At 48.2% G+C, this 26,198-nt stretch overlaps 1 protein-coding gene across 1 annotated transcript; it reads right to left on the bottom strand.

Annotated features, from left to right (window-relative positions):
* On the bottom strand, positions 1–25,086 carry PNLDC1 (PARN like ribonuclease domain containing exonuclease 1). Its single transcript, XM_058289647.2, has 19 exons — positions 24,964–25,086; positions 24,485–24,542; positions 24,123–24,196; positions 21,572–21,611; positions 19,598–19,721; positions 19,331–19,419; positions 17,022–17,122; positions 15,153–15,229; positions 14,870–15,013; positions 14,506–14,575; positions 12,338–12,423; positions 11,092–11,147; positions 7,684–7,748; positions 4,618–4,671; positions 4,209–4,251; positions 2,260–2,359; positions 1,764–1,939; positions 1,527–1,625; positions 1–216 (listed from the first exon to the last, which is right to left on the bottom strand). Exons 1-19 carry the CDS (start codon positions 25,037–25,039, stop codon positions 153–155), a joined length of 1,596 nt encoding a protein of 531 aa, XP_058145630.1. The 5' UTR covers positions 25,040–25,086; the 3' UTR covers positions 1–152.
* Positions 25,087–26,198: the final 1,112 nt, after the last annotated feature.

The following is a 26,198-nucleotide window of genomic DNA, read 5'->3' as shown; positions in this document are numbered from 1 at the left end:
GCATATCCAAGGATTTCTTTATCGTGGAGAATATTTACAGAATTTCACATTGAAACCAAGTTCCCGGTGAGGCCCACGTGGACGTGTCTGCGAGCCGAGTAGGATTCGCGACTGTGGGGCCGGCGAGGGCGACCGGGGCTCCCCGTGGACGCTCAGGGCCGGGGTCCTCCCAGGAGCAGCGCGATGAGTGCCCAGGTGGTAATTATGCCGCAGACTCTGCAAGGAAACGACGACAGAGGTCAGCCAGGCGCAGGCCCGCCCCTTCTGTCTTCAGCTTAGTCGCCCAGTTGTTTTCCTCCATCTTGCTCCCAAGGCCAAAAGCAAACCCATGCCTCTCAAAGTCCGACTGGCTCTGGGAAACAGACAATTCATCTTTCCTCGTGATTGACCCAAGAGGTTGACAGAAGGGAAAACGGGTTGCCTAGGGACCCAATATTTTTCTTTGATAATGATATTTCATGTAGGTGTGGCTCCTAAGCAGCAAGCTAAAATCCTTATAAAACTACTTAAGGGCAACTCCAACATTCTAGTTGCTCAGGCCAGAAGCCCTGAGTTTCCAGAGGCAGTTCTGCGGCTCCTGGCCGGGGCTGCACTCAAGCTGCGTTCGTTTCCTAACTGCTCTCCCCCTTCTGGCCTTTGCCTCCTTCCAGTCTATTCTCAACACTGCCGTCAGTGTAACCAGCTCAAGACATAAATCGGCTAAAAGAAAAACAAAACCAATTGCCCCCAGTCTCTCCCAAGAGTGGACCGCAGCGCCCCCGTGGGCCTCCCTGCGCTGTGGGCGCCGCGGCTTCTCCAGCCTCACCTGTGGCCGCTGTCCCGGGCCCAGCCCCTCCGCACGGGCTCCCCACATCCGGGAGCCCCTGCCCTGAATACTGCCCCCCTAGCCGCCCTCAAGGCTGTGCTCCGCTCTCCCTCTCCATGAGGGCCGCCCCCCGTCACTGGCTTTGAACTGTGCCCCGCCACCCCCTTCACATCCCGCTGGTTTTTTTTTTAACATTCATTTATCCCCCCACACCTTGTGGCTTGTTTTGCTGTCTGTTCTGTGTCCATTTGCTGCGTGTTTTTTTTTCCCTGTGTCTGCCTGTCTCTCTTTTGTTGGGTCATCTTGCTGTGTCAGCTCTCTGCGGCACACAAGCCAGCTTTGCCTTCACAAGGAGGCCCCGGGACGCGAACCCAGGGCCTCCCATACAGTAGACGGGGCCCAGCTGATTTGAGCCGTAGCCGCTTCCCACCCTGTTGTTTTAAATAAACACTTATCACCTGACCCGGCATCCAGCTCACTTGTTCATCCGGCTTACTGTTCACTACCTTCCGCTAGAATGTAAGCTGCGTGAGAGCGGAGTGTCAGCGTCATCCACTGCCGCATCGCCAGACACCAGCCCGGGGCCCAGCGTGGCAGGCCAAGCGGATGCCGCTGAACCACCAAACCTGCCGACGCCCCAGCCGGCGACCGGGGCTCGGTTCAGACCAGGCTGGGGAAACAGAGCGCCGACAGCAGCAGCTCCTCGGTCCCGGCCACTCACCGGAGCAAGCAGGTGATGTCTGGCGAGTGTCTCCAGTACCGGTACAGGGAGACCTGGAGGCTCGGGTGATGCCTGTACTCCTTCAGGACGTTCCGGGCACTGTCGAGACAGGTTTTCTGAGGTCAGCCAAGCAGCATGATCAGACCTGCTGGTCCAGGCGGGATCAGCTGGACAGAGGCGACGAGCCAGGAGGAGGCTCACAAGGAGGGAGAATGAACTGAGACCCACGGCACCTACTCCTTGAACTTATTGGTCAAAAGCAGGAACTGGCTCCGGGCGAGTCGCCGGACGTCAAATTTGCAGAGATTCTGAAACTCACGGTAGACCTGCTGTTCGCTGACCCCAGGCCACCTCTTGACGCTGACGATGAGGATGGGAGGTCGGATACTGGGGTAATCTGGACCACAGAAATTCTGGAAAACACAGAATGGGATGAGAGAAGTTCTTCCACAATTCTTATTGGCATCTTACCCAATGTGAAAATTCTGAAAGAGAAATGAGGAAAGGCTCTATTTGGGTTGGGAGGAGGAGGAAGAGTGAACAAGTCCATGCTGGATTTTGGTAGAAAAACACAAGGAAAAAAAAACAGGATGAGAGGGCAAGTGTAAATATCCTTTTCAACTCTTATTCTGGTTAATATCTGACCTCCTCTAACATATCAGAGACAAACACCAAGCAGCTTCCCCCTGGGAGCCTCTAAATCGCATAAAGGAGCAAAACGGAATCTACTCACGATTTTAGGGACCCCAGCTCGGATAAGGTTCACTTGGTTGACGTAAGGAGACAGCACATCAAGGTACTGAGAGAAGGAGGGCTCAGGGGTGCAGCCGTTGCTACAGGGACAGGGAAAAGCCAGAGCGTTGAGCCACGCGGCATTCATTCACCACGTCCCCACGTAGCCAAGGGCCTGGTGTGAGCACAGGGGAGGGACGCGGCCTCGGGCACCTCTACCCTCACCCCTTCACCACCTTGGAGCCTGCACAGTGTGCTTCCCCCCAAGCAGCCCGTCTCAAAGACCCCTCCAAAGCCCAGCCGCCGGGCCGTTACTGCTGGGTCTGCACCTGTCTGGCGGCGTCTGCTGAAGAGCCTTCTGCTGACAACAGCAGCAACAGGCTCAGAGAATGAGCGAGAGCCCGTGCGTGCAGGGAGGTTCTGCCCCGACTCCGCTGGCCTTGGCCCCCCCCGCCTGGGCACCCCCCCGTTCACCCACGCACTGGACCCACACGGCCAGAGCCAGGAAGACCCAGGCAGGCTGCGGAGTGTCTCTGAACCGGACACGTGTTTTAAAGCCGTGAGGATGAAAAGGAAGAAAGGAAGGATGGTGAGCCCAGGTGCCCGGGACAGAGGCCCTCGGCTGCCCCTGGCTGCCAAGCCCACCCATGCCCACCCATGCCCACCCAGCAGAGGCACATCTCCCGCCAGGGCCTGAAACTCTGTCTAACCCCAGGAGAGGGAGGGCAGGGGCAGTTTCTTACAATACTTAAAAGTATAATGTCAGTGGTTCATCAGTCATTTGTACTTAGAATATCCATTACTAAGATGAACAGATACAGACAGTACCCGACTTAACAGATTATGGTCCAAAAACAGGTTTCCAAATTCAACTGTTTCACTAATAGGACAATTCTTCCCAAAGAACACATGACGATTCTGATTAGGCCCTTGAGCTGCCCACTAAACCCCATGTGACCAATGAATCCACTGGGGGGCACCAAATACAGACAATTTCTGAAGGGCCCAGCCCTGCGGACGTCAGGACGATGCTGCTGCGGGAAAACGCACTCAGGATTCCAGCTCGAGGTTTCAGGAACCTCTCTCTCCAGGGTACTTACTCCAAGCCTCTGCCCGTCTCCCCAGCCTCTGTGACTCCACCAAGTGTCACCTGTTGACCTGAATGCTTTATCTTCCTACCTTGTTGTTTACAGTAACACCACTGCTCTGCAGATGGAGCAAGCAGATGATGCTGAGAAGCACTGAAGCAGGTAAGGGGGCCTACACCTCACCCCACCGCCGGGGTCTCCTGACACGGCGGGGTCTCCCAATCCCCAGGCGGGCAGCAGCAAGGCGAGGCCTCGCGCAGGCTGAGGCAGGCTGCGGGACGGGCTCTTCCTGTGCAGGAAGGCGGCTGCTCCCGCACGGTGGCTGCTGCCCAGTCTGGGCCTCGCTCCACAAACTACAGTCCTCATTCTCCTCTCCCGGCACTGAAGAGTTCTTGGCTCACAGCAAGGGCCCAATAAACCTTGACCACTAATTAAACAGGGGAAGTGGACTTGGCCCAGTGGTTAGGGCGTCCGTCTACCACATGGGAGGTCCACGGTTCAAACCCTGGGCCTCCTTGACCCGTGTGGAGCTGGCCCATGCGCAGTGCTGATGCGCGCAAGGAGTGCCCTGCCACGCAGGGGTGTCCCTGCGTAGGGGAGCCCCATGTGCAAGGAGTGTGCCCCGTAAGGAGAGCCGCCCAGCACGAAGGAAAGTGCAGCCTGCCCAGGAATGGCATCACCCACACGGAGAGCTGACACAACAAGATGACGCAACAAAAAGAAACACAGATTCCTGGTGCCACTGACAAGAATACAAGCAGACACAGAGAGCAGGCAACTGGGGGGAAAGGGAGAGAAATAAATAAAAAATTAATTTTTAAAAAATAATAATTAAACAGAAGGAAAAGGAAGATACACTTACCTGTGTATTCTCTGTAGGAGCAAGTGAGCCACTTTCAAAAGAACTGGGGGAAAAAAGCTAGAAATTTAATAGACCTCGAGTTTCCTTTTGATAATCTTATCAAAATATGTGCACAGAATGACAAAGGAAAAAAAAGAAAGAAGTGAACTGTTTTACTTCCATTATGTGCAAACCAACTCGGAAAAAAAAAAAAAAGGAGAACCTGGGGATAGCAGGGGTTTATCATTAATAAAAACCTAAGTCTCGTAAAAGTTTTAATAACGGAAGGTGGTAATGGTAGTAAACATCGACAAAGTAATTAATACCACTGAATTGTCCGCTTAAAAATGGTTGAAATGCAATTTTACGTTACATATATGATACACCACAATTTTTAAAAATCTTTTTTGAAAAGAACAGCAATTCTTACCTGAGCCACAAAGAAAGGCATCATAAGCCGCTTCATGAGGGTACTTTGTCTCAACTAAAACATTTTCCCGTAAGTATAAGAGAAAGCATTGAGCAGTGATCAGAAACACCATCTGGGAAAGGAAGTCTCTATTCCCCACCCTGGTCCAACATGCACGCCAGCTGTGGCACATGCAGCTCATCACCCTGTTCAACATGCACACCAGCTGTGGCACACACAGCTCATTACCTGTTCAACATGCACGCCAGCTGTGGTACACGCAGCCCATTACCCTGGTTCAACATGCACGCCGGCTGTGGCACACGCAGCTCATTGCCTATTCAACATGCACGCCAGCTGTGGCACACACAGCTCATCACCCTGTTCAACATGCACGCCGGCTGTGGCACACGCAGCTCATTGCCTATTCAACATGCACGCCAGCTGTGGCACACGCAGCTCATTGCCTATTCAACATGCACGCCAGCTGTGGCACACGCAGCTCATTGCCTATTCAACATGCACGCCGGCTGTGGCACACACAGTCATTACCATGGTCCAACATGCACGCCGGCTGTGGCACACACAGCCCATTACCTATTCAACACGCACGCCAGCTGTGGCACACGCAGCTCATTACCCTGGTCCAACAGCATGCCAGGTGTGGCACACACAGCCCATTACCTATTCAACACGCACGCCAGCTGTGGCACACGCAGCTCATTACCTATTCAACATGCACGCCAGCTGTGGCACACACAGCCCATTACCTATTCAACACGCACGCCAGCTGTGGCACACACAGCTCATTACCTATTCAACATGCACGCCAGCTGTGGCACACGCAGCTCATTACCCTGGTCCAATAGCATGCCAGGTGTGGCACACACAGCCCATTACCTATTCAACACGCACGCCAGCTGTGGCACACACAGCCCATTACCTATTCAACATGCACGCCAGCTGTGGCACACGCAGCTCATTACCCTGGTCCAACAGCATGCCAGGTGTGGCACACACAGCCCATTACCTATTCAACACGCACGCCAGCTGTGGCACACACAGCTCATTACCTATTCAACATGCGCGCCAGCTGTGGCACACGCAGCCCATTGCCTATTCAACAGGCACGCCAGCTGTGGCACACACAGCTCATTACCCTGGTCTAACACGCACAACAGCTGTGGCACACGCAGCTCATTACCCTGGTCCAACACGCACGCCAGCTGTGGCACATGCAGCTCATTACCTATTCAACATGCACACCAGCTGTGGCACACGCAGCCCATTACCCTGTTCAACATGCACGCCAGCTGTGGCACACCCAGCCTACTTCCCTGGTTCAACATGCACGCCAGCTGTGGCACACACAGCTCATTACCCTGGTCCAACATGCACGCCAGCTGTGGCACACGCGGCTCATTACCTATTCAACATGCACGCCAGCTGTGGCACACACAGCTCATCACCCTGGTCCAACATGCACGCCAGCTGTGGCACACGCAGCTCATTACCCTGGTTCAACATGCACGCCAGCTGTGGCACACACAGCCCATTACCTATTCAACATGCACGCCGGCTGTGGCACACGCAGCTCATCACCCTGTTCAACATGCACACCAGCTGTGGCACACGCAGCCCATTACCTATTCAACATGCACGCCAGCTGTGGCACACACAGCTCATCACCCTGTTCAACATGCACGCCAGCTGTGGCACACGCAGCCCATTACCTATTCAACATGCACGCCAGCTGTGGCACACACAGCTCATCACCCTGGTCCAACATGCACGCCAGCTGTGGCACACGCAGCTCATTACCCTGGTTCAACATGCACGCCAGCTGTGGCACACACAGCCCATTACCTATTCAACATGCACGCCGGCTGTGGCACACGCAGCTCATCACCCTGTTCAACATGCACACCAGCTGTGGCACACGCAGCCCATTACCTATTCAACATGCACGCCAGCTGTGGCACACACAGCTCATCACCCTGTTCAACATGCACGCCAGCTGTGGCACACGCAGCTCATTACCCTGGTTCAACATGCACGCCAGCTGTGGCACACACAGCCCATTACCTATTCAACATGCACGCCAGCTGTGGCACACGCAGCTCATCACCCTGTTCAACATGCACGCCAGCTGTGGCACACGCAGCCCATTACCTATTCAACATGCACGCCAGCTGTGGCACACACAGCCCATTACCCTATTCAACATGCACGCCAGCTGTGGCACACGCAGCCCATTACTTATTCAACATGCACGCCGGCTGTGGCACACACAGCTCATTACCCTGTTCAACATGCACGCCAGCTGTGGCACACGCAGCTCAGTACCTATTCAACATGCACACCGGCTGTGGCACACGCAGCTCATTACCCTGGTCCAACAGCACGCCAACTGTGGCACACACAGCCCATTATCTATTCAACATGCACGCCGGCTGTGGCACACACAGCTCATTACCCTGGTCCAACAGCATGCCAGCTGTGGCACACACAACCCATTACCTATTCAACACGCACGCCAGCTGTGGCACACACAGCCCATTACCTATTCAACATGCACGCCAGCTGTGGCACATGCAGCTCATTACCTATTCAACATGCATGCCAGCTGTGGCACACGCAGCCCATTACCTATTCAACATGCACGCCGGCTGTGGCACACGCAGCTCATTACCCTGTTCAACATGCACGCCAGCTGTGGCACACAGCCATTTTCTGCTCCTCTGGAGACTGGGCGTGCCCCTTTCCCCCACCCCACGGAACCTTTCCCAACTCCTCCACGGTGGCAAGAGCATCCAAGAGGAGGAGAAGGCAGTGGACTAAGGGCTTCCCGACAGACTAAACACCATGTCCAGGAGGAAACGGGCAGTTCCACAGGGTCTAATACTTTCTGGGATAACTCAGCCTGAGGCAGGGAGGGCCATCTGAAGTAGACCACGGGAAAACTTCAGAGGAAAAAGCCCTCCCACACACCTGCTGTACGCTGAGACTAGTGCAAGGAAAAAGCTCTCAGCTCTAGCACCTCAGTCGTCTCCCGTGTGAATGGCGCCCGATCTAAGGGGAACATACCATATTTCTCACATTTGCTTGCGTGAACAATCACTGGACCAGATTTCTTGGTGGGGTTCAAGTCACTATTAGAGAAGGAAAACAGGACCAACAAAAATTCCCTGAGGATAGTCCTTGCTTGTCCCCGCACCCCCACCCCAGTCCCTTAAATTAATAGAAATTAAAAGGTCATACTGGGACTCATTTAAAATAAAACTTTAAAAAACACAGACCTAGGCATGAACAGACAAGTCTTTGTAACTGGGCAACAGGAGAGGAGAAAGGGAAGCCCAGGTCATTCTGGGACAGTCAAGCATTTGACACGAGTCTAGGTACAACGACAAGCCCCTGCCCTCAAGAGGCCGCCAGCTAGTGTTATGAGTAACAAACATAGAGACAATTACAACTGCGTCTTATAAATGCAGCTTCAGGCATTCAGGAACAAAGGCCTCCTGAATTAAGTGGTACTAGAGGAGGGCCTTAAAACTGCAGGCATTTGGTTAAGAAATGGGGTGGTATCAGGAATTTCAAGCCTGCACAGACAAGGTGGAAGAGAGAGCAAGACTGGATCATGCACCCCTGGGAAGTTAAGAGGATTTTGGGCCACTCTGTGACAGGCAGGAACGAGATGGGGAAGGGCCTCACAAGTCACGTGGAGACTTCTGGAACCACCGAGAGATTTTAAGCAGAGAAATGGCCCGGGTGAGGTCACGTTTCAGAACGAGCACTCAAGTGGCATTGAGGGAAATGAAGCAGCACCCGCCACAGGGCTGGGGTGCCGACAGTGGGCTGCTAGAGTCACAGTCACTGGAATGAAAAGTACAAGCCAAATACTGGGCATGCTGCGAAATGAACAGATTGGAAAATGATTTAGGAAGTAAGATCAAAGGACCTGGATGCCTAAAAAGCCCAGTTCTCAGCTCAGTTATCTGGGTGAATCGAGGCAGCATTCAACAAGGAATCCTTCTTTTCATTTGTCAGCCAACAAAATCTTTTCACACCTCTATGTGATTAAGCTCTCTGAGCCTTAATTTTCTCATCTGCAAAACAGGCCTGATACCCACACGCAGTGCTGATGCGTGCAAGGAGTGCCGTGCCACGCAGGGGTATCCCCCGTGTACGGGAGCACCACGCCCAAGGAGTGCACCCCGTAAGGAGCCGCCCAGTGCGAAAGAAAGTGCAGCCTGCCCAGGAATGGCACCGCACACACGGAGAGCTGACACAGCAAGATGACGCAACAGAAAGAGACACAGATTCCCATGCTGTTGACAACAGAAGCGGACAAAGAAGAACACACAGCAAATGGACACAGAGAACAGACAACTGGCCTGATAATTGTACTCATGCCATAGTTTGTCTGTTTAGATTAAAAGAATTGTCAACAATCCCAGTAGCTAATACTTTGCAAATACATATTAAGTGCAAGGCATGATTCTAAGGGTTTTTACTTGAATTCATTCATTTAATCCTCACAACTGTCTGTGAGCTACATGCTATTGTTTCCTCCTCATTTACAGAGGATATAACTGAGGCACAGAGAAATTAAGTATGTAGTTTCCCCAAGGTCAAACACAGGGTAGTGAGTGGCAAAGCAAGGATTTAAACCCCTACTAGATTCGGAGCCTATGAACTAAAAAAATTTACACACACGCAGACATGGACATAGCCCTCAGTATCATGCCTGGTACCATCAGGACTCAAAAGCTGTTGTTCCAGGGACAGGCGGAGGCCTGAGGGGCAGGGAGAAGGAAAGTGCCAGGTTGAAGGTGCCTGTGGGACATCCAAGGTAGAACCATCCGGAAGAGAGCTGGTCAACTAAACGTCACGAGCTGGGGGTCTGGGCTACAGACGTACAAGTGGTGGCAGCTGAAGCCGTGGGAGTGGACCAGGTCTCCAAGACACATGGCAACGGGCAAGAGGAGAGACCCTGGGGAAAAATCTAAGATGAAGAGAGGAGCAAGATCCTGCAAGGAACTGATTCTAAAAAAAAAGCAAGACGAGAACAACGCAGGGAGTGGTACAACACAAGAAGGCAGGAGACAGAGGCCGAGCGCATCGCGCGCCATAAGAAACGCGTTAGCATTTGCCACGCTGCAGGTGTGCATTCCCACCAATTCAGGTGACAGACAGGTCCTGCTGGGTGGCCTGAATCAAGAGCAGCTGGCGTGGGTGGGGACGGGCTGACCGCAGCGGCCGAGGTGAGTCAGTGGCCTGCAGAGACTTGCTGCAAAGGGAAGAACGAACGGTGGCAGCTAGAGCAGGAAGCTGAGTCAGAAAGAGCAACCTTAAGTTAGGGAGAGCAGAGCTGGATGCGGAGCGGAAAGCTATCCACGAGAGGGGAGGCTGGACCACCAGCAGGGACGGCCCGCGGTGAGCGGTTGCCGACCCGTGGGGAGGGCGGAGCGCAGCAAAGACGCGCTGCAGAGGCAGGGGGCATGTGGTAGGTGTTCCGATCTGCTGACCAACGGGAGAGGCGACGACAAAGATGCTGACAGTGACAGCACAACTGTTCTTGGAGGAGAGACCAGGGAGTTGAGAGATTTCCTGCCTTTGGCCTCCGATTTTCTTCTTGGAAATGAGAGGAAGAAGCCTATGGAGCTAGAGGAGAGCATAGTCTGAAAGAACCGATGCAGGGAACAGGAGAGAGGATTTGTTAGGAACCCCAAGGGCTGCCGAGCAGCGAGAGGCCAGCTGGGGCTGCAGACCAGGAATCTACAGCGGCACCCATGCGTACGGTCACACGAAAGGGACACAGGGACACGCAGCATCTTTCTTTCCAAAAGGCCCTGCTGTCAGCTGCCACGGATGCCATCATCGTGGCTCTGGGTCGCCTGCGGGTGCTCCCGGCAGGGGAGGAAGAGGTGCCCAGCAGCCCCCGACCACTCCAGCGCTGTTTAGGAGACACGCTCTCCGCCAGCCTCACCCGAATGGTCGGGGCTGTGCAAGAGGCAAGAGAGCGCCTCTTCCTGCAGGAAAGGTTTTAGGATTCGCGCCCCCGTTCTTGTTTAATGTGCACCTGCTATGCCTCACACTGTTGTAGGCCCGTGGGAAACATCAGGGAACATGACCAAAAAACGCCTGCTCCTGTGCGGCTCATCACTCCAGTAATCAGAGACAGAGCCAAAGAAGACTAACACCCTGGCCAAGAGAACACTCCATGTCATTCAACGGTGCAGGTCCTCGGCCTCTAGAACAGGACTAGTCAGCACCGGCTACCAGTGTTTTGAGCTGGACGGCTCTTGCTAACACGCTGTGGGATGAGGAGTGGCAACCTTGGCCTCCCCCACTTGTTGCCAGCAGCAGGCCCACTCCCAGCTGTGACAACCAGAGATCTCTCCAGACACGGTGACTGTGCCCTGGGCTGCAACCTCTTTCCCACAGCTGAGAACCACCACTCCAGAAACGGCTCCAGGACTACGCCTTCCTTACCTGTTCAGGACTTCATAGACTTCTGAAAGATTTGAAACCCTTGGGAAGTTCAGCTCCTATAGTTATGGAAAAAACCAAAGAAGAATAAAACTTTTGTGCTTTTCTTTATTATCTGCTTCAAGGTTTACCAAGCAATCGCTAAAATGGCCTGGGGAAGGCTAACTCCCACAGCGCTCTCTCTTCCGACATGCTAACTATCCCGCTCCTTACTCAGCAGGTCAGGCTACCAAGGATCCTTGGATTTCTTGTAAAGGTGCCAAACACACAAAAGCACACAAACACAACTCACACCATCTTCCTCAGACGGGTTTTGAAGGAACCCCTATTTAGAATACCAGGATTCTAAGGACTAGACGGTCTTGATGCAATGCTCGGGTAAGCCCGTAGAGTCTGTCACATGTTGTAAGGAAAGGGAAATATATCAGTTCTATCAGTCAGCCCCAAGATTCTTCCCTAGGACTCAGTGTATATGGAGACCGGCTGACAACACAGAACACTACTGTAGCTAAAACATACAGAGCACAAACAGTAAGCGCACAAAAATGTATCAAGTAATCCACTCCCATTTTTGTGGTTCCCCTTCTTGAATAATTTTCTTTACATGGTCAGCTTATGGCTTTAAAACACTGACCTGATTTCCCTTTTCTCTGTTCCTCAGTTTAATTTCTAAGCTGCATTTAAACCAGTTGGTCGTTCTGTTCTCCATATGACTGCAAATTAGTACACCTGGGAATTTTTTAAAATCCCAAAGCTGAGGCCCCATCCAAGATCAGATGAGAAGCTGGGCCTGGGACTCGGGCAGCAGTACGTAACTTCCCAGGCGATTCCAACGGCAGTGAGGGTTGAGACTCCGTCACCTTGAGGCCTGGCAAAAATGTTTACGATTTGCCAAGAGGGGATCCCACCCGATGCTCTTTAAGCATTTTGCAAATTTTTACTAGGCATGTACCAAGTTCTAAAATAAATGGTTCCATCATCTGATCCTAAATAAGCACAGGAAGTAGAGACAAGAAAGTAAAAACATGAAAGCTTTAATAAGGGAAGGAAAACAGTAATATATAAGCTAATATAACGATGCTGATGTGCCCAAAGACAAAATGACGCAAACTCGAGTTTTAAAATATGAGAAAAAAGGTTCAAAGACCAAAAAGAGAGAGAGAGAGAGAAAGAGAGAGAGGGAAAGCTGTACGGCTACATGTTACTGGAACGAAGCATTCCTTAGTCCAAAGCAATTTCATAAACTTACCTTCCAGATATCCTTTGTCACGTTCTTTGTGTCAATGAGAACCGGAAATAGGTTGTGGATGTTCACCTTGAATTGCTCATAACTTTCTGAGGAGAAACAAGACCCAGAGTCAGAAGTGAGCTTACTTGTTGGTGAAACTGGGAAAGAAGGTTTTCCAACCTAGCTTGTCAGCAACACCAGTTAATAAACAAAACCAACAAAAACAAAACAAATAGGAACTGAAAACGTCCTTAACTTTATCATTAAGGATTTCTCTTCTCAATCCAACCTGCCGTCACCATTTTTAATAGAAAAAAGCCAAACTGTTTTCCATTAAAATCAGGATGTTTTCTACTGACAACATTAATTAATATCATTTTGGAGGTTCTAGCCAATGGAAGAAGACAATGGGAAATAGAAAATCCAAGAAAAATGAGATGGTGATGAGAGAAAGTGGCCTGATGTAAAAAAATAAACAAAAAACTATGAATATATCTATTTCTCAAAGTTATATATACATGCATATAGTTTAGAGGTTTACTGAAGGGAAAAAAAAAGCCTGCAATCTCCTTCCCAGTACCTTCCAATTCCTTCTGCCCCAAAGGCAATTAACTACTTTCAATTCTTTCTTAGTATTTATTTATTCCCATATCTCTAAATAACTTGCTTATGCTGCTTGTTGATTTTTTCAGTTTTAGATATTTAACTGAAAAAACTACTGACTCCCACTAGGTCTAAGATGCTAATGAACCCTTTTCTTCCCCCTCCGCCTCCTCCCACATTTCCCACCACAAGCCCCATCTTCACTTACCTGCTGTATCATCTTGTTACAATCACACAGCCATTATTCACACTTCTTTTTTGTGTGTGTGTGCATTTATTTTTTATTAGGGCTATTCACACTTCTTTAGTACTGTTCTGTTCTCTCAGGGATTGTGTGTCTGTGTGTGTTGCTGTTTGTTTAGATTTGTATGAGTTCTTATTAATTTTATCCCCTTTTTCCCCCAATTCTCAATCTTTTCTCAATGTGCTCAAACTCAGGTGTCTTATCATTTTTTGTTGAACTCTCTCCAGGAATCTTACTCTTTTAAACTAGACGTGTTTCTCTTTACATTTATTCACTTAATCCCCCTCAACGCCACGATACTGGTATTACTATCGGTCCCTACCATACAGGTAAGGAAACCATGAATAGAGACAAGTTAAAGCAACTTGCTTGAGATGCCCGCTCAGCATGGAGAGGCACACCAAAAAAAGACAATGACACAACCAGATGGGGGAAAAAAAGTTACTTGCTGAGACTGCACAGGGAAGTAGAATTCAAGTTCGGGTCTGGGCTCCATGCTTTTAACCACAATGCTACACTGAGGAACGTGCAACAAAACTCAGTCAGGAGAGGTCATGACAGTATCACACAGCCATTACAAGGTGGCATTGGGGCGGCGGACTTGGCCCAGTGGTTAGGGCGTCCGTCTACCACATGGGAGGGCCGCGGTTCAAACTCTGGGCCTCCTTGACCTGTGTGCAGCTGGCCCATGCGCAGTGCTGATGCGCGCAAGGAGGACCCTGCCACACGGGGGTGTCCCCCGCGTAGGGGAGCCCCACGCACAAGGAGTGCGCCCCGTAAGGAGAGATGCCCAGTGCGAAAGAAAGTGCAGCCTGCCCAGGAATGGCGCCACACACACCGGGAGAGCCGACACAACACGACACAACAAAAAGAAACACAGATTCCTGTGCCGCTGACAACAGATGGGGACAAAGACACAGCAAATAGACACAGAGAACAGACAACCGGGGTGGAGGGGGGGGAGATAAATAAATAAATAAATCTTAAAAAAAACAAAGTGGCATTGGTTTTTAACCATGTAGATAAATGCTTTGGGTAAGGGGGGGGGAATTCAAAATAAATATAAGCGCAAACATGTGAAAATTCACAACGGAGGAGAAAAAACAAACAAAAAAGCATTAGGATTACAGTTAAGGGCAAAGACGACCTCTCTCCATACAGTTCTGATTTTGCCAAGTTCTATACACTGAGCCTGAACAACTTCAGTGATGAGGAGGGATCAGTTCAAAGTAGACTGAAGTTCTCTGCCTGGGGGCTACCTTGGGAACGCGATGCTGGGCCAGCCGCCTTGCCGGCCGGTAAAGCCACATAGAAAGCTGGAGGACGACAAAGGGGCTCCTACCTGGCAGAGGTCTGAAGAACTTCTCGTGAAGATGCAGCAGGTCCATCATCATATTATGTCCAACCAAGGGCTACTTGGAGTAAATCGACGAGTTAGAGAAACAGAACTTTAAACGATAAAAAATAAAAACAGGTACCACAGGCGAAGAGCAGTTTCTTGCAAAGGCTTTAGCTTTAGAACTCCCTGCAGTTACAATCAGATGATAATTCCATCCATACCCTCGTTCCACCCCCACAAGAGGCAGCCCAATTGCTAAAAGATCTTAAGGAATTTTATTTTACTGCTGAAGGATCTGAGTATCAATATCTACAGCTAAAAAATACTGTAACTGGTAAAGGCCAAGAAAAGATGTTTTCCCCCCTACCTTCTTGGCTTCTGCCAGCATCTGGAAAAAGACAGAGAAACCTCTTGCCGAGAGGAGGATCTTCTCCTTCCAGGAGCTCTCGCCATGGCAGGAGGTGTTCTCCAGGTACCAGCGGTATTGTTTGCTAACTTTCTTCACTACCACCTGAAATGGAAAGTGGACACGGGCCTACTGGTAAAGTCAAGAGGAATGGTTCTTTACAGCAAAACAGAGGTGGGATGGTCTGGGGAGGGAGAGGCATGAAGGAGCTGCCAAGGACCCCATTCCCAAGGCCAGGACTCACTCCTTGATCGCTCAGCACCGTCCAGACGTTGGGGAGGGCTTGCTTCAGCACTAACTGGACCTCGAAGGCCTGGAACCCTACAGCAGGAAACACGAGGCTCACAACGAACCCCCCAGAGAACCTGCAAGGGCATGCTTTCCACTTTCCCCCAGAAGAGAAGCCCAGGAGGAAGAGAGTCTTGAGGCAGCCCTGGGGCTGGTCTAAAGCCCACAAGGCCAGAGGCAGGGCCACGACATGACCTGGGCCAGCATTCTCAAGTTCTTGGTCTAGGGCCACTCAAAGTATGGAGGAGCCCAAAGAGTTTTGTTTATGTGGGTTCCAGCTACCGACGGGGACCATGTTAGAAATTAAAGCTTATATTGAGGTTTTCTTTGAAAATAGTAAACACATTATATATTCACCTAAAAAAAATTATGAAAAATAACTTTAAAAAAAATTAGTGAGCAGAGTGGCAATGTTTTACATTTTTGCAAGTCTCTTTAATGTCTGGCTGGAATCTTGTATTTGCTTCTGCATTTGATCCACTGTGATTTGTTATTGCTGAAGCATGTGAAGAAAACCCAGCCTCAAGTAGGTATAGTTGAAAAAGAGATTAGGTATGATATGGAATTGGAACCATGACCAATGAACTTGGTGGACTATTTCATTACAACCCACTGATCTCTCTTGCACTTTGAATGATCTTCACCACGATTTTATAACAACACCCATGGGTTATTTGGAAGACACTGGTTTGCTGAGTTGTGCAGATCTTCCAAATGTACACACACCTAATTACACAATACAAACAAAAGGCATTTGTAAATATAATCACTGATGTCATCAGAAAAGTCTTGGTATTGGGGAGCTGTCCAGTTTTGGTGGCAGGTGCAAGTTTTCCAAAATGCCAGTTTTTTATCAAAAGCTTGAATTTTATCACTAGCAAATACTGTCCATTATTTCTCTTGACATGACTGACAAGCTTGCTTTTCTCATGCAAGGAAACGGCTGCAAAATACTCAAGTCTCAATAAGCACAGTCAGTTATTTCAAGTAAAAATGTTTCGTGGGAGGAAAAAAAATGGCTAGTTCAGCCCTCAACAAATGGGACAAGTGCTTTTCCTCAGGACAACCGTCATACTGGCATGTAGCGACACGCAGCAGCAGTGTTTGACGCAGTCTTATTTTCACACACAAAATAGTAAAGATGACTAAACAGGACGTAAGATTTAATCAAAGTAAGTATTATTACTGCTTTACTAACAAGGTTCTTAAATAAAACTTGTGCTTGTTTTTTTAAAAACTGAGCATGCGTAGTAATGAAGAGCCCTGACTACTTGATGCTTCTGCCTCAGTCTGTGCTAGTCTCGGGAGGTTCACCCACCACTGCTTCAGCACCATTAGTGCAAACGTTGCGATAATAATGGCAGGTCACACCGGAGTGGTATCTTGAAAACTGTTTGACCTTGTCAGGCCCTTTTAAAGGATCTCAAAGACCCCAGAGACCTAGAAATCAGGCTTTGAGAACCGACAATCTAGGGTATGTCCACTGTGAGTCCACATTTCATTGGGGGCGGAAGGGTCCAAAACTTAACAAAAGTAAATAAAGTAAGTACACCAAACACTTGGGATCGCAATAAAGTGGATGCCCCTGGTGGAACTTCACTTCCTAAGCCTTCAAATTCAGAGGAAGTAGAAAAGCCTTCAACTTTTAAATTCAAATCGGTGCTTTAGCTAACCACAAGGACCACCTACCTATTGAGAAAATAGTGGCATCCAACTCAGTTATTAGGTTTTCGGGCCCAGGATCCCTGGGAAAAGAGGGTAAGTTTCCCTAATTGCTGGTCTAAGTCAGCTCCAAGGTCATGGAGGGACCAGCCCTCAAGCCTACCAGTTATCCCAGCAAGAGTCATCCAATCGCCCTCCTCTGCCAGGTCCAGCCACCGCGTCACATCATCAATCACCACCTTGATTTGGTCTTTATCCAAAGAACTGAAAAAGGAGCACATGTCAGTGGAAATGTTGAACCAAACCACATCAGAACTGCGGACAATTTTTTAATGAAAGGTGTTCCTGAGGCCTCCAGTTTAATGTGATCTGGTAAAGAGAATGGATCCTCCCCCCTGAAAACAAAACCCATTATAATGAAAATTTTTTAAAAAAGGTTTAAAAGACCATTATATTTCAAGTCTTGTTATGTAACAGGAGGCCAAACACTTGGCCTATACCCTCACACATGTTCACAGGGATATGTTTCATCTCTCTCTGCTTCATTATGAGGTACAAAGGAAAGTTACTGGGATTTGGCCAACACTAAGCATTACTATCAGTACTGTCTTTATTCAGCTTTTGGTGACAAAAGCACCATCTGGTAAGAAGAGGAAGAGACAAGGACTTTGGTAAATACGGCTTTTCCTGTGTTAGAAAAATGAGAACACAACGTTATTTTGAGATAAGGACCTGGCTCCAACATCAGAAAATAACAGAAGGTGAAAAATTCCAACTGTGTTTTTCCATTACAAAAAGCTACATTCTTATGAGAACCACAAGGTAGGATTTTTAAAACTCCAACATCACCTAAGATAATTATCTGGGCTGGATAATCAATCATAACTTTTCAAAGAGTTGTCTAATGCGAATGGATAACTGAACTGTAGTACATACACACGACGAACTATTATTCAGCAGCTATAAGAAGAAATGAAGTCATGAAGGATATGCCATTGATGAACCAGAAGGACATTATGTTGATTTCACAATTATAAATTAAATATAATGAGCAAACTCATGAGGTTAATAGCCAGAATGTAAGTCATCAGAGAATGGAAAGTGGTTGGAGAATGAAAACTTGAGGTTTAATCCGTACAGAATTGGTACAAAAAGAAGTTGTTTGGAAAAGTTCAGAAATGAATAGAAATGGTGAAAGCACATGACAAAATTTTTAAGTAGTGCTAATATATGGGTATGATGGCGGTTTATTTTTGTTTTGTTTTTTTTTTTTTGGAGTAATGAAGATGCTCTAGTGTTGATTAATTAGGGTTATGAGAGCACAGCTCCGTGATTGTACCAAATGCCATTGATTGTACACTTTGGATGGACGGTATGGTTTATGAACAACAAAATATAATAGGGTGGGTTGGGGAAAACACACACCAAATGTAAGATATGAACTATAGCTAGGAGTAATACTTTGACAATGCTCTTCCATAATTTGTTACAAATTTTTCACGACAACAACGCAAGGTATTTGTGGTAGCTGATGTATTGGAGTCCTGTTACGATGTTACGCATTTTTGTTTTGTAAGTTCAGAACTTTTACTATATATTTATCATTTATGTATGTTCATGTATGAGTGATATACTTCAAGATATTGTTTTTAAAATGAAAACAAAAAATTGTCTACTGTAACCCCCTTTACAATAAAGGCAGAAAAATCTAAAGCCGATATAGCTTACAGTGACTTGCTGGAGGTCACTCAGCTGGTGACTAGCTGTGCCCAGACTAGAATTAAGTCGCCTGCCCTTTCTCCCACCCCTAATTGCTCTCTCACTCTGGTCATTCCTGATTCTAACTCCATAGCAGTGTTTCAGTTACCACGACTGGCACTGGGGACCAAAAAAGAAAGGCAGAGACCCTGTCCTCCGGGAACGCAAATGGGTCACAGGCAGCAGAATCAAATATACCTGAGCAAATACATCCAAGGAGAGGCCCAAGTTCTAAGGCTGGTGCACAGCATAGAATGGGCCTAGTCAAAAACATCCAGGATTTACCCTTGAAAAATCCCTTAAAAGAGCACAGTGAAGACCAACACAGTATTTCACAGCAAATCCAACAGAACCTTTTGTCATTCTTTCCCTCCAGCACTGGAATGGAGTCCCCATTTTCTTTAAACAGATTTCTTTTTACTCCTTCATTTTTTAACATGACAAACACTCAATACAGTGAGAGGTCTGTATGGGAGCTGAACCTGAAGGAGAGAGCCGAATGCCAGTTCTTATCTCCAGCTCAGGATGGAATCATCAGCCCCACAAACTGTTTCGTTTTGGCTAAGCCCATGTAGTTGAAGTCATTCACTTACGTGTGATGTGACATCGCCACACTACAGAAAGTTACGATCAATTCAAGGTAAGCATTCCAACCAAGAGAAAATGCAAAAAGCAGAATAAAAACTGAAAACTGCTTGAAGAAATCTGCTTTACCTGCGAACTCTCCAGTTCCCGGTGAGGATATTGTGCTTAATTTTCTTCTCTTGTTCTTCGTTCATATACGGGATTCCATTTTTGAGAAACTAAAGGCAGGAACAAAACAAGGAGACTAGCTGCGAGAATCCTCTGTGGCAGGGAGCAGAGGGGAAAGAAAGCTTTTTGTTTCACATGGACAAGGAAGAAAGGAGAAAGGAAATGGGACATCGACCAGTTAGAACAGATAACTTCAAACAGTCATGCTTCCCTCCTCCAATGCCATACCTTGTTATAGTCGAAGCCATACTGATTCAAAAACTGAACACTAGAAGCCTGGAAAGAGAATTCTGAATCCAAAACCCCAAATGTTGTAGGGAAGAGAAAGAAGTTACATGAATGGGCTATATACCTGTTTAAAAAAAGAGAAACAGAGAAAAGGACAAAACCATTTTTAAATTTGCTGGCTCACAGACCAGGCTTCAGATAGGCTCTTCTTTCATTCAAGAAGTATCCAAATGTTTCAAGTACTATGATTCAAGGACCAAAGACAACAGGCAGTGGTCCTGCCCCCAGGACAGAATCTACCACACAGGCCTGTAACGACCTCCCCAGGGCTGCTATTCAGGCAGCCAGCAGAGCTGAGCACACTCATCTGTCTATAGATTGGTGCTATTCTGAGAGTTCAGGCACCCTTTCTGAACGGCTGGTGCCTGTCATCTACCAGATAAGGATTTTAAATATCATCGTCAATTATCACATAACACACTGTGTTAATCATGATAATGAAGGTGCACACAAAAGACAATAAGAGGGACGTGGATGTGGCTCAACAGACAGAGCATCCAGCCACCACATGGGAGGTCCAGGGTTCAAACCCAGGGCCTCCTTGACACGTGTGCAGCTGGCCATGTGCAGCGCTGACGTGCACAAGGAGTGCCCTGCCACGCAGGGGTGTCCCCCGCGCAAGGAATGTGCCCCGAAAGGAGAGCTGCCCTGTGCAAAGAAAGCGCAGCCTGCCCAGGAGAGGTGCCGCACACATGGAGAGCTGATGCAGCAAGATGACACGACAAAAAGAGTCACAGACTCCCGGTGCCACCGGCAAGAATACAAGCTGACAGAACACACAGCGAACGGACACAGAGAGCAGACAACGGGGTAGGGGGAGAGAAATAAATAAATAAATCTTAAAAAAAAAAAATAGATTACCTAGGAAATAATAATGAATTAAATTTATTTTTTAAAAAAAAGACTATAAAAACAGGGAAAGAAGCACTTTAAAAGTACAGGGCAGAAAAGAAGACGTGGCTTGAGTGGCTGAGCTCCCACTTCCCACATAGGAGGTCCTGGGTTCAGTTTCTGGTGCAGACAATGAGCAAAAACAATAAGCAAAAACAGATGAGGAAAGAGGCTGTGGCTTAACCAATTGGGCCATATGGGAGGCCCTGGGTTCACATCCTGGGGCCTCCTTGTGAAGGCAGGTTTGCCCACACATTGAGGAGAACTGCCAGCCCGCAAGCGCTGCAGCACCTCAACAAGGTGATGCAACAAAAAGGGAAACAAGTAAAAACACGGAAGAGGGGCACAGTGAATGGACACAATGAGAAGACAGCAAGCAAGCCACAAGGAGGGAAGGGGAAATAAAAAAAACAACCAAATGAGCAGGGAAAAGATGTGTCTTGAGCAGTTAAGTGCCTCCCACATGGGAGATTCCAGGTTTGGTTCCTGGTGCCTCCTAAAGAAAAAAAACAATGAACAAAAACAACAAGCAAACAGATGAAGGAGCCATCTCAGGGAGGAGGAGAGTATAGGGCAGGAAGCAGGTATGGCTCAAGTGGTTGAGCGCCCACCTCCCACATAGGAGGTCCCAGGTACAGTTCTGGTGCCTCCTGAAAAATACAAAAACAAACAAGTAAAACAAACAAAAGAAAACCAACTCAGGGAAGCCGATGTGGCTCAGTGGTTGAGCACCAGCTTCTCACATACAAGATCCCGGGTTCAATCCCCTGCACCTCAAAAAAAAAAAAAAAAAGTACAGGGCAGGGGTGTCAGGAAAGGCGTCACAGGAAGGTACTGCTAAAAGATAGGCTTGAGGCTGGAATACGCAGAGGAGACAGCACGTCCAAGGGCATGGAGGCAGGAAGGACTATGGGGTGTTTGAGACATAAGTGGTTCAGATGCCTGAGGCCGAATTCAAAAGGGAACATTTATAGACAATAAATGAGCAAGAGCCATACACTTTGCGAAGGTCTTTATACATACTTGTTTGATTCTCCTTTAACACTGGAAAACACCGACAATCCTAGAAGGATAACAGAGAGAATGAATACCAAAGTAAAGCTACCTGGAGTTAGCTACAAAGACAAAACATTTTAAACAGGATTTTACATCCAAACATACTGTTGCAGACTTTAAAATAGGATAACATCTTTATTTTAAAAAAAAATTAGAGAATTAGGAAAGTTAGAAAGCCAATCTTTAGACACATCTTTGTTTCATGTACACATCAGTAGAGTTCTCCTTGACTCAAAACAGCAGTATGATATAGTGGAAAGTCCAGAACACTTAAGCTTGAAGATCTGTATAGAGCGGTATATAAGCAATAAGCTCACAATGGTTTTAGAAGTCAATGCAGCCTTGAAGTTCAGAAAAGTTCATTATTTTCCAAGACACTAATTTACAAAGAACATGTTCAGAAGAAAAGTCACTTAAAAAAATAAAATAGACACTTACATAAAGTCTACTGGGTGCGGGGGGAGCCTACTGAATCCAGGCAATAAGAGAGACTGAGTAAAGACAGATTTAATGCATGAGGACAGTCAAACTGAAATTTACATCAAAGTTACTAAAATGTAACTGCGGATAGTTCTTCAAACAAAAGTAAATCTTAATTTCAAAACTAACCAGAGCAAACAAGAAACTATAAAGTGAAAGATTTATAAACTCAACTGCTTCAAAATATCTGTACTGTTAAAAAGACTATACACAAAGGGAAAGACTTCAAAAAGTGGGGGTGAGGAGGTGGAAACAGAAATATAACTAACTGCTGTTTCCCCTTACTTTCCAAAATGATCTCACAATTAGCAGATACAACCACAGTGTAAAAATAACAAAGGATAAGGACAGACAATTCAGAGGAACACACGCTGATATTCACCATCACTCCTATTAAACACAAGGGTTAGAAACAAAACAAAAAAAAAAAAAGGAAAGAGAAAAAAAAAAAGCAAGGGTCAGTAAAATCCAGCCCATGGCCTGGTTTTGTAAATAAAATTTTATTGGAATACAGACACTCACTCATTGACCTATTAACTAAGACTGATTTTGTACTATGATGACAGAATTAACAGCTGTAATACAGACCATGTGATGCTCAAAACCTAAAATATTTATAGAAGAAGTCTGCCGACCCCTGTACAAATCAAGACACGGAGATCAAAATATAAATCAAGGGGAGTGGATGTGGCTCAAGCTGTTGAGCACCTGCTTCCCACATGGGAGGTCCCAGGGTTTGGTTCCCAGTGCCTCCTAAAAAAAAGCAAACAAGCAAACAAACAAAAAAAACCAGCTCAGGGGAGCTGATGTGGCTCAGTCATTGAGCGCCGGCTTCCCATATGAAGTCTCAAGTTCAACCCCTGGCCCTGGTGCCAAAAGAAAAAAAAATATATATATATGTATATATATATATATATACATATATATATATACACAAACACACACACACATATACATACACAGTAGATCACTTTTCCTCTACTGGGTGGACAGAAGTTTTAAGAGTGATAAAGCCAAATGTTAGTGAGTGAAAGAAACATATAGATTCACTGCCGCTATTAGTAAAATCTCTGTAAACTCTGTGGATGGTTAGAACACTTTTAAATGCTCTAACTCTGCAATTCCACTGCTAGAATTCCAGCAGATGCAATATTAAAAAGTACAGTAATATATAAATACTAAGATCATTAATGCAATCTTGATTTATTACACCCAATAAATGGTAATGTAAATAAATATTATTAGGAGACCGAGTCCATAGACACACACATTCATAGGTTGAACTTGTATGCGCGACTGTTCAAAAAAGAACAGCATATCTATCTGTATCTGCTGATCTAGAAAGCTCTTCAGACCACACTAAGTCAAGTCAAGGTGCAGAATAAAATATTAATAGCGTGATCTTGTGTTATTTTACAAAATACGTTTTGCATGTTTTTCCTTGAGATATGGACAAGAAACCGCACCAGTGCTTGTTCCTTAAGGCTGACTCATTTAGGCATGTAAACAATGCTACTAATTTAAATTTCTGCTTGTTCCAAAGCATTAGGTTACACTGGCATAGCCCAGTCAGAAACCAACAAGCATACAAAACTGTCAGCTAATATAGCCTTGAAAAAAAACACGAGGGAAGCGGACTTGGCCCAATGGATAGGGTGTCCACCTACCACATGGAAGGTCCGTGGTTCAAACCCCGGGCCTCCTTGACCCGTGTGGAGCTGGCCCACGTGCAGTGCTGATGCACGCAAGGAGTGCCAAGCCATGCAGGGGTGTCCCCCACGTAGGGGAACCCCACGCGCAAGGAGTGCGCCCTGTAAGGAGAGCTGCCCAGCGCGAAAGAAAGTGCAGACTGCCCAGGAATGGCGCCGCCCACACGGAGAGCTGACACAACGACATGACACAACAAAATGACGCAACAAAAAGAGACACATATTCCAGGTGCTGCAGGCAAGAAAGCTGTTTTTTACCAGCAGGAAACAAAGACAATGAAAGTATCTTTTCCAGTAACTCATAACAAACAGCCGGATACTGAACTCACCAATCTGACAGATTGTAAATTGTTGAACACTCTGACGTGTCTTTAGATACCACTCCGAGGGCAAGTCAAAGAGACTGTGGAAAAACAGGTACCCCATTACACAGGCAAAGAGATAACGTCAAGAGAAGAGGTCCTCCCTGCAACCACGCTCGGCCAGAGGGGAGTATTTTTTTGGTTACAACAACTAGGGAACACCGCTAACACTGAGTGGGCAGAGACCAGCACACACAGCCACCCCCCATGCGGGGAGCATCTCACAGTGTTCCCCTGCCCCCCAAATGTCAGCCTGCTGAAAATAGTGCTGGTCTCTCCAGGATGGACAGAGGTGGCACAGGCTCAGCTCTCGGGTGGGGTTGGCCTACCTGATCTGCTGGCACCCGGACAGGTTAGAACGAAGGCCGGTGAACTCGATGTCCAGACCTGGAGGCAGAAAAAAGACAGAGTCCACGCGAAGACCACGGCCACACGCTCGATGCCGTCGACGCTGCGGGTGGCAAGGGTGCCCAGGCTCACGCTCTTGGTGCTCCGGAAGCCAGGTAAAATCACGAAGGACAACGGAGAAAGGACTACCCTGCCGCCCCGGCCCGCCCCGGCTCCACGTGGGCCACGACAGCGCTCTGGCCACCGAGGGGGCGGGACACGGTGCGGGCAGTCCCCGAGGAATCGCCCTTCCGCCGGCCGGGAGCCCACTCTCGGGGACAGGGGTCCCGCTACGGGGCCCAGGACCCCTGCGGCCTTGGCCAGCCCACCTGCCGGCCTGGTCTCCCCCGGACCCCCCCCCCCCGCTGGACCCCCCCAGGACAGGGCACCGGGCCAAGGGACGGCGCTCCGGGTGCTGTACCCACGAAGTCGGCGCCCTGGACGAGCTCCCGCAGGAGAGGCAGCGTCTGCTCGAACTCGTCGGCGCCCACGTCCATGGCCACGCAGCTCCCAGGACGCCCGGCGGGCCCCGCGCGCCCGCGCCGCTTCCGCAGCACCACGCGCCACCCCCCGGCCGCGCGCCCCCCGCCCCCGCCGCGCGCCCCCCGCCCCGCGCGCCCCCCGCCGCGCGCACCCGCCTTGAAGCGCTTGCGCAGCTCGCTGCCCCGAGGAGCCGCAGCTGAAGGCCGCAGCTGAAGGCGCTGCAGGCGAATACACAGGTGCTGGGGTCCGGGCTGGAGCGTACGAGAAGGACGGCGTGGTTTCCAAATCGTCACCCCTTCCCAGCTTGTCCATCAACACTGCTGTCCCTTCCTGCCGGCTGACATCTCCCTTACTTTGCCCCGTCCACACCACTACTGCCCTTTTTTTTTTTGTCTTTGTTTTTTTAATGTTTCATTCAAAAAATATGAGGTCCCCATATACCCCACTCCTCCCCCATTACATCAACCTCCTCCATCATCATGAGACATTCATTGCACTTGCTGAATACATCTCTGAGCACCGCTGCACCTCATGGTCAATGGTCCACATCATAGCCCACACTCTCCCACAGTCCACCCAGTGGGCCACGGGAGGACATGCAATGTCCCTGCAGCCCTTTAATACCTTTGCACCACAAGAGTCACCCATTAAATTGGAGGATCCCTTAGTTGACCCATTAGCTACTACACAGGATTAGCTAGTATAATCGTACTCCTTGCCAAAGAGATCTCTCCCTATGGCATCACTTACAAGTGGACCTTTTTTGTCAACATCAGTTTCCAGAGACACTTAGTAGAGTTCACAGTCTGCCCTATAGCCTCCCTCAATTCTAGGCTTCTGTTTAAACCTTCTAGAACAGTAGCCTTCAAAATGAGGCACTCTATTCACTGGATTCTGACGCCCTCTCAGAATCAATCATACTTTTATATTGGTGTTATATTTTTTAAAATAACATAATACTCAGATTGGCAATGATGTATTTCACTTACAATGGAGGTACACATTTAAACATCTGGAAACCAATGCAATAGACATTCCTTACAGGTTCTTCTCAGATTTATCTGAAATAGCCAAAAACAGCTGATGCCATACTTTGACTTAATCCAACTCCTGTCAGAAAACTACTGTATGTGAATGCCTCTCAATAAAACTGCTTTTAAAAAAAACACTACC

Source organism: Dasypus novemcinctus, chromosome 28 (genome assembly GCF_030445035.2).
Source record: "Dasypus novemcinctus isolate mDasNov1 chromosome 28, mDasNov1.1.hap2, whole genome shotgun sequence".
NCBI classification, from domain to species: domain Eukaryota; kingdom Metazoa; phylum Chordata; class Mammalia; order Cingulata; family Dasypodidae; genus Dasypus; species Dasypus novemcinctus.
The sequence above is the reverse complement of the archived record's forward strand: the minus strand, read 5'-3'. Positions and strand labels throughout refer to the sequence as shown.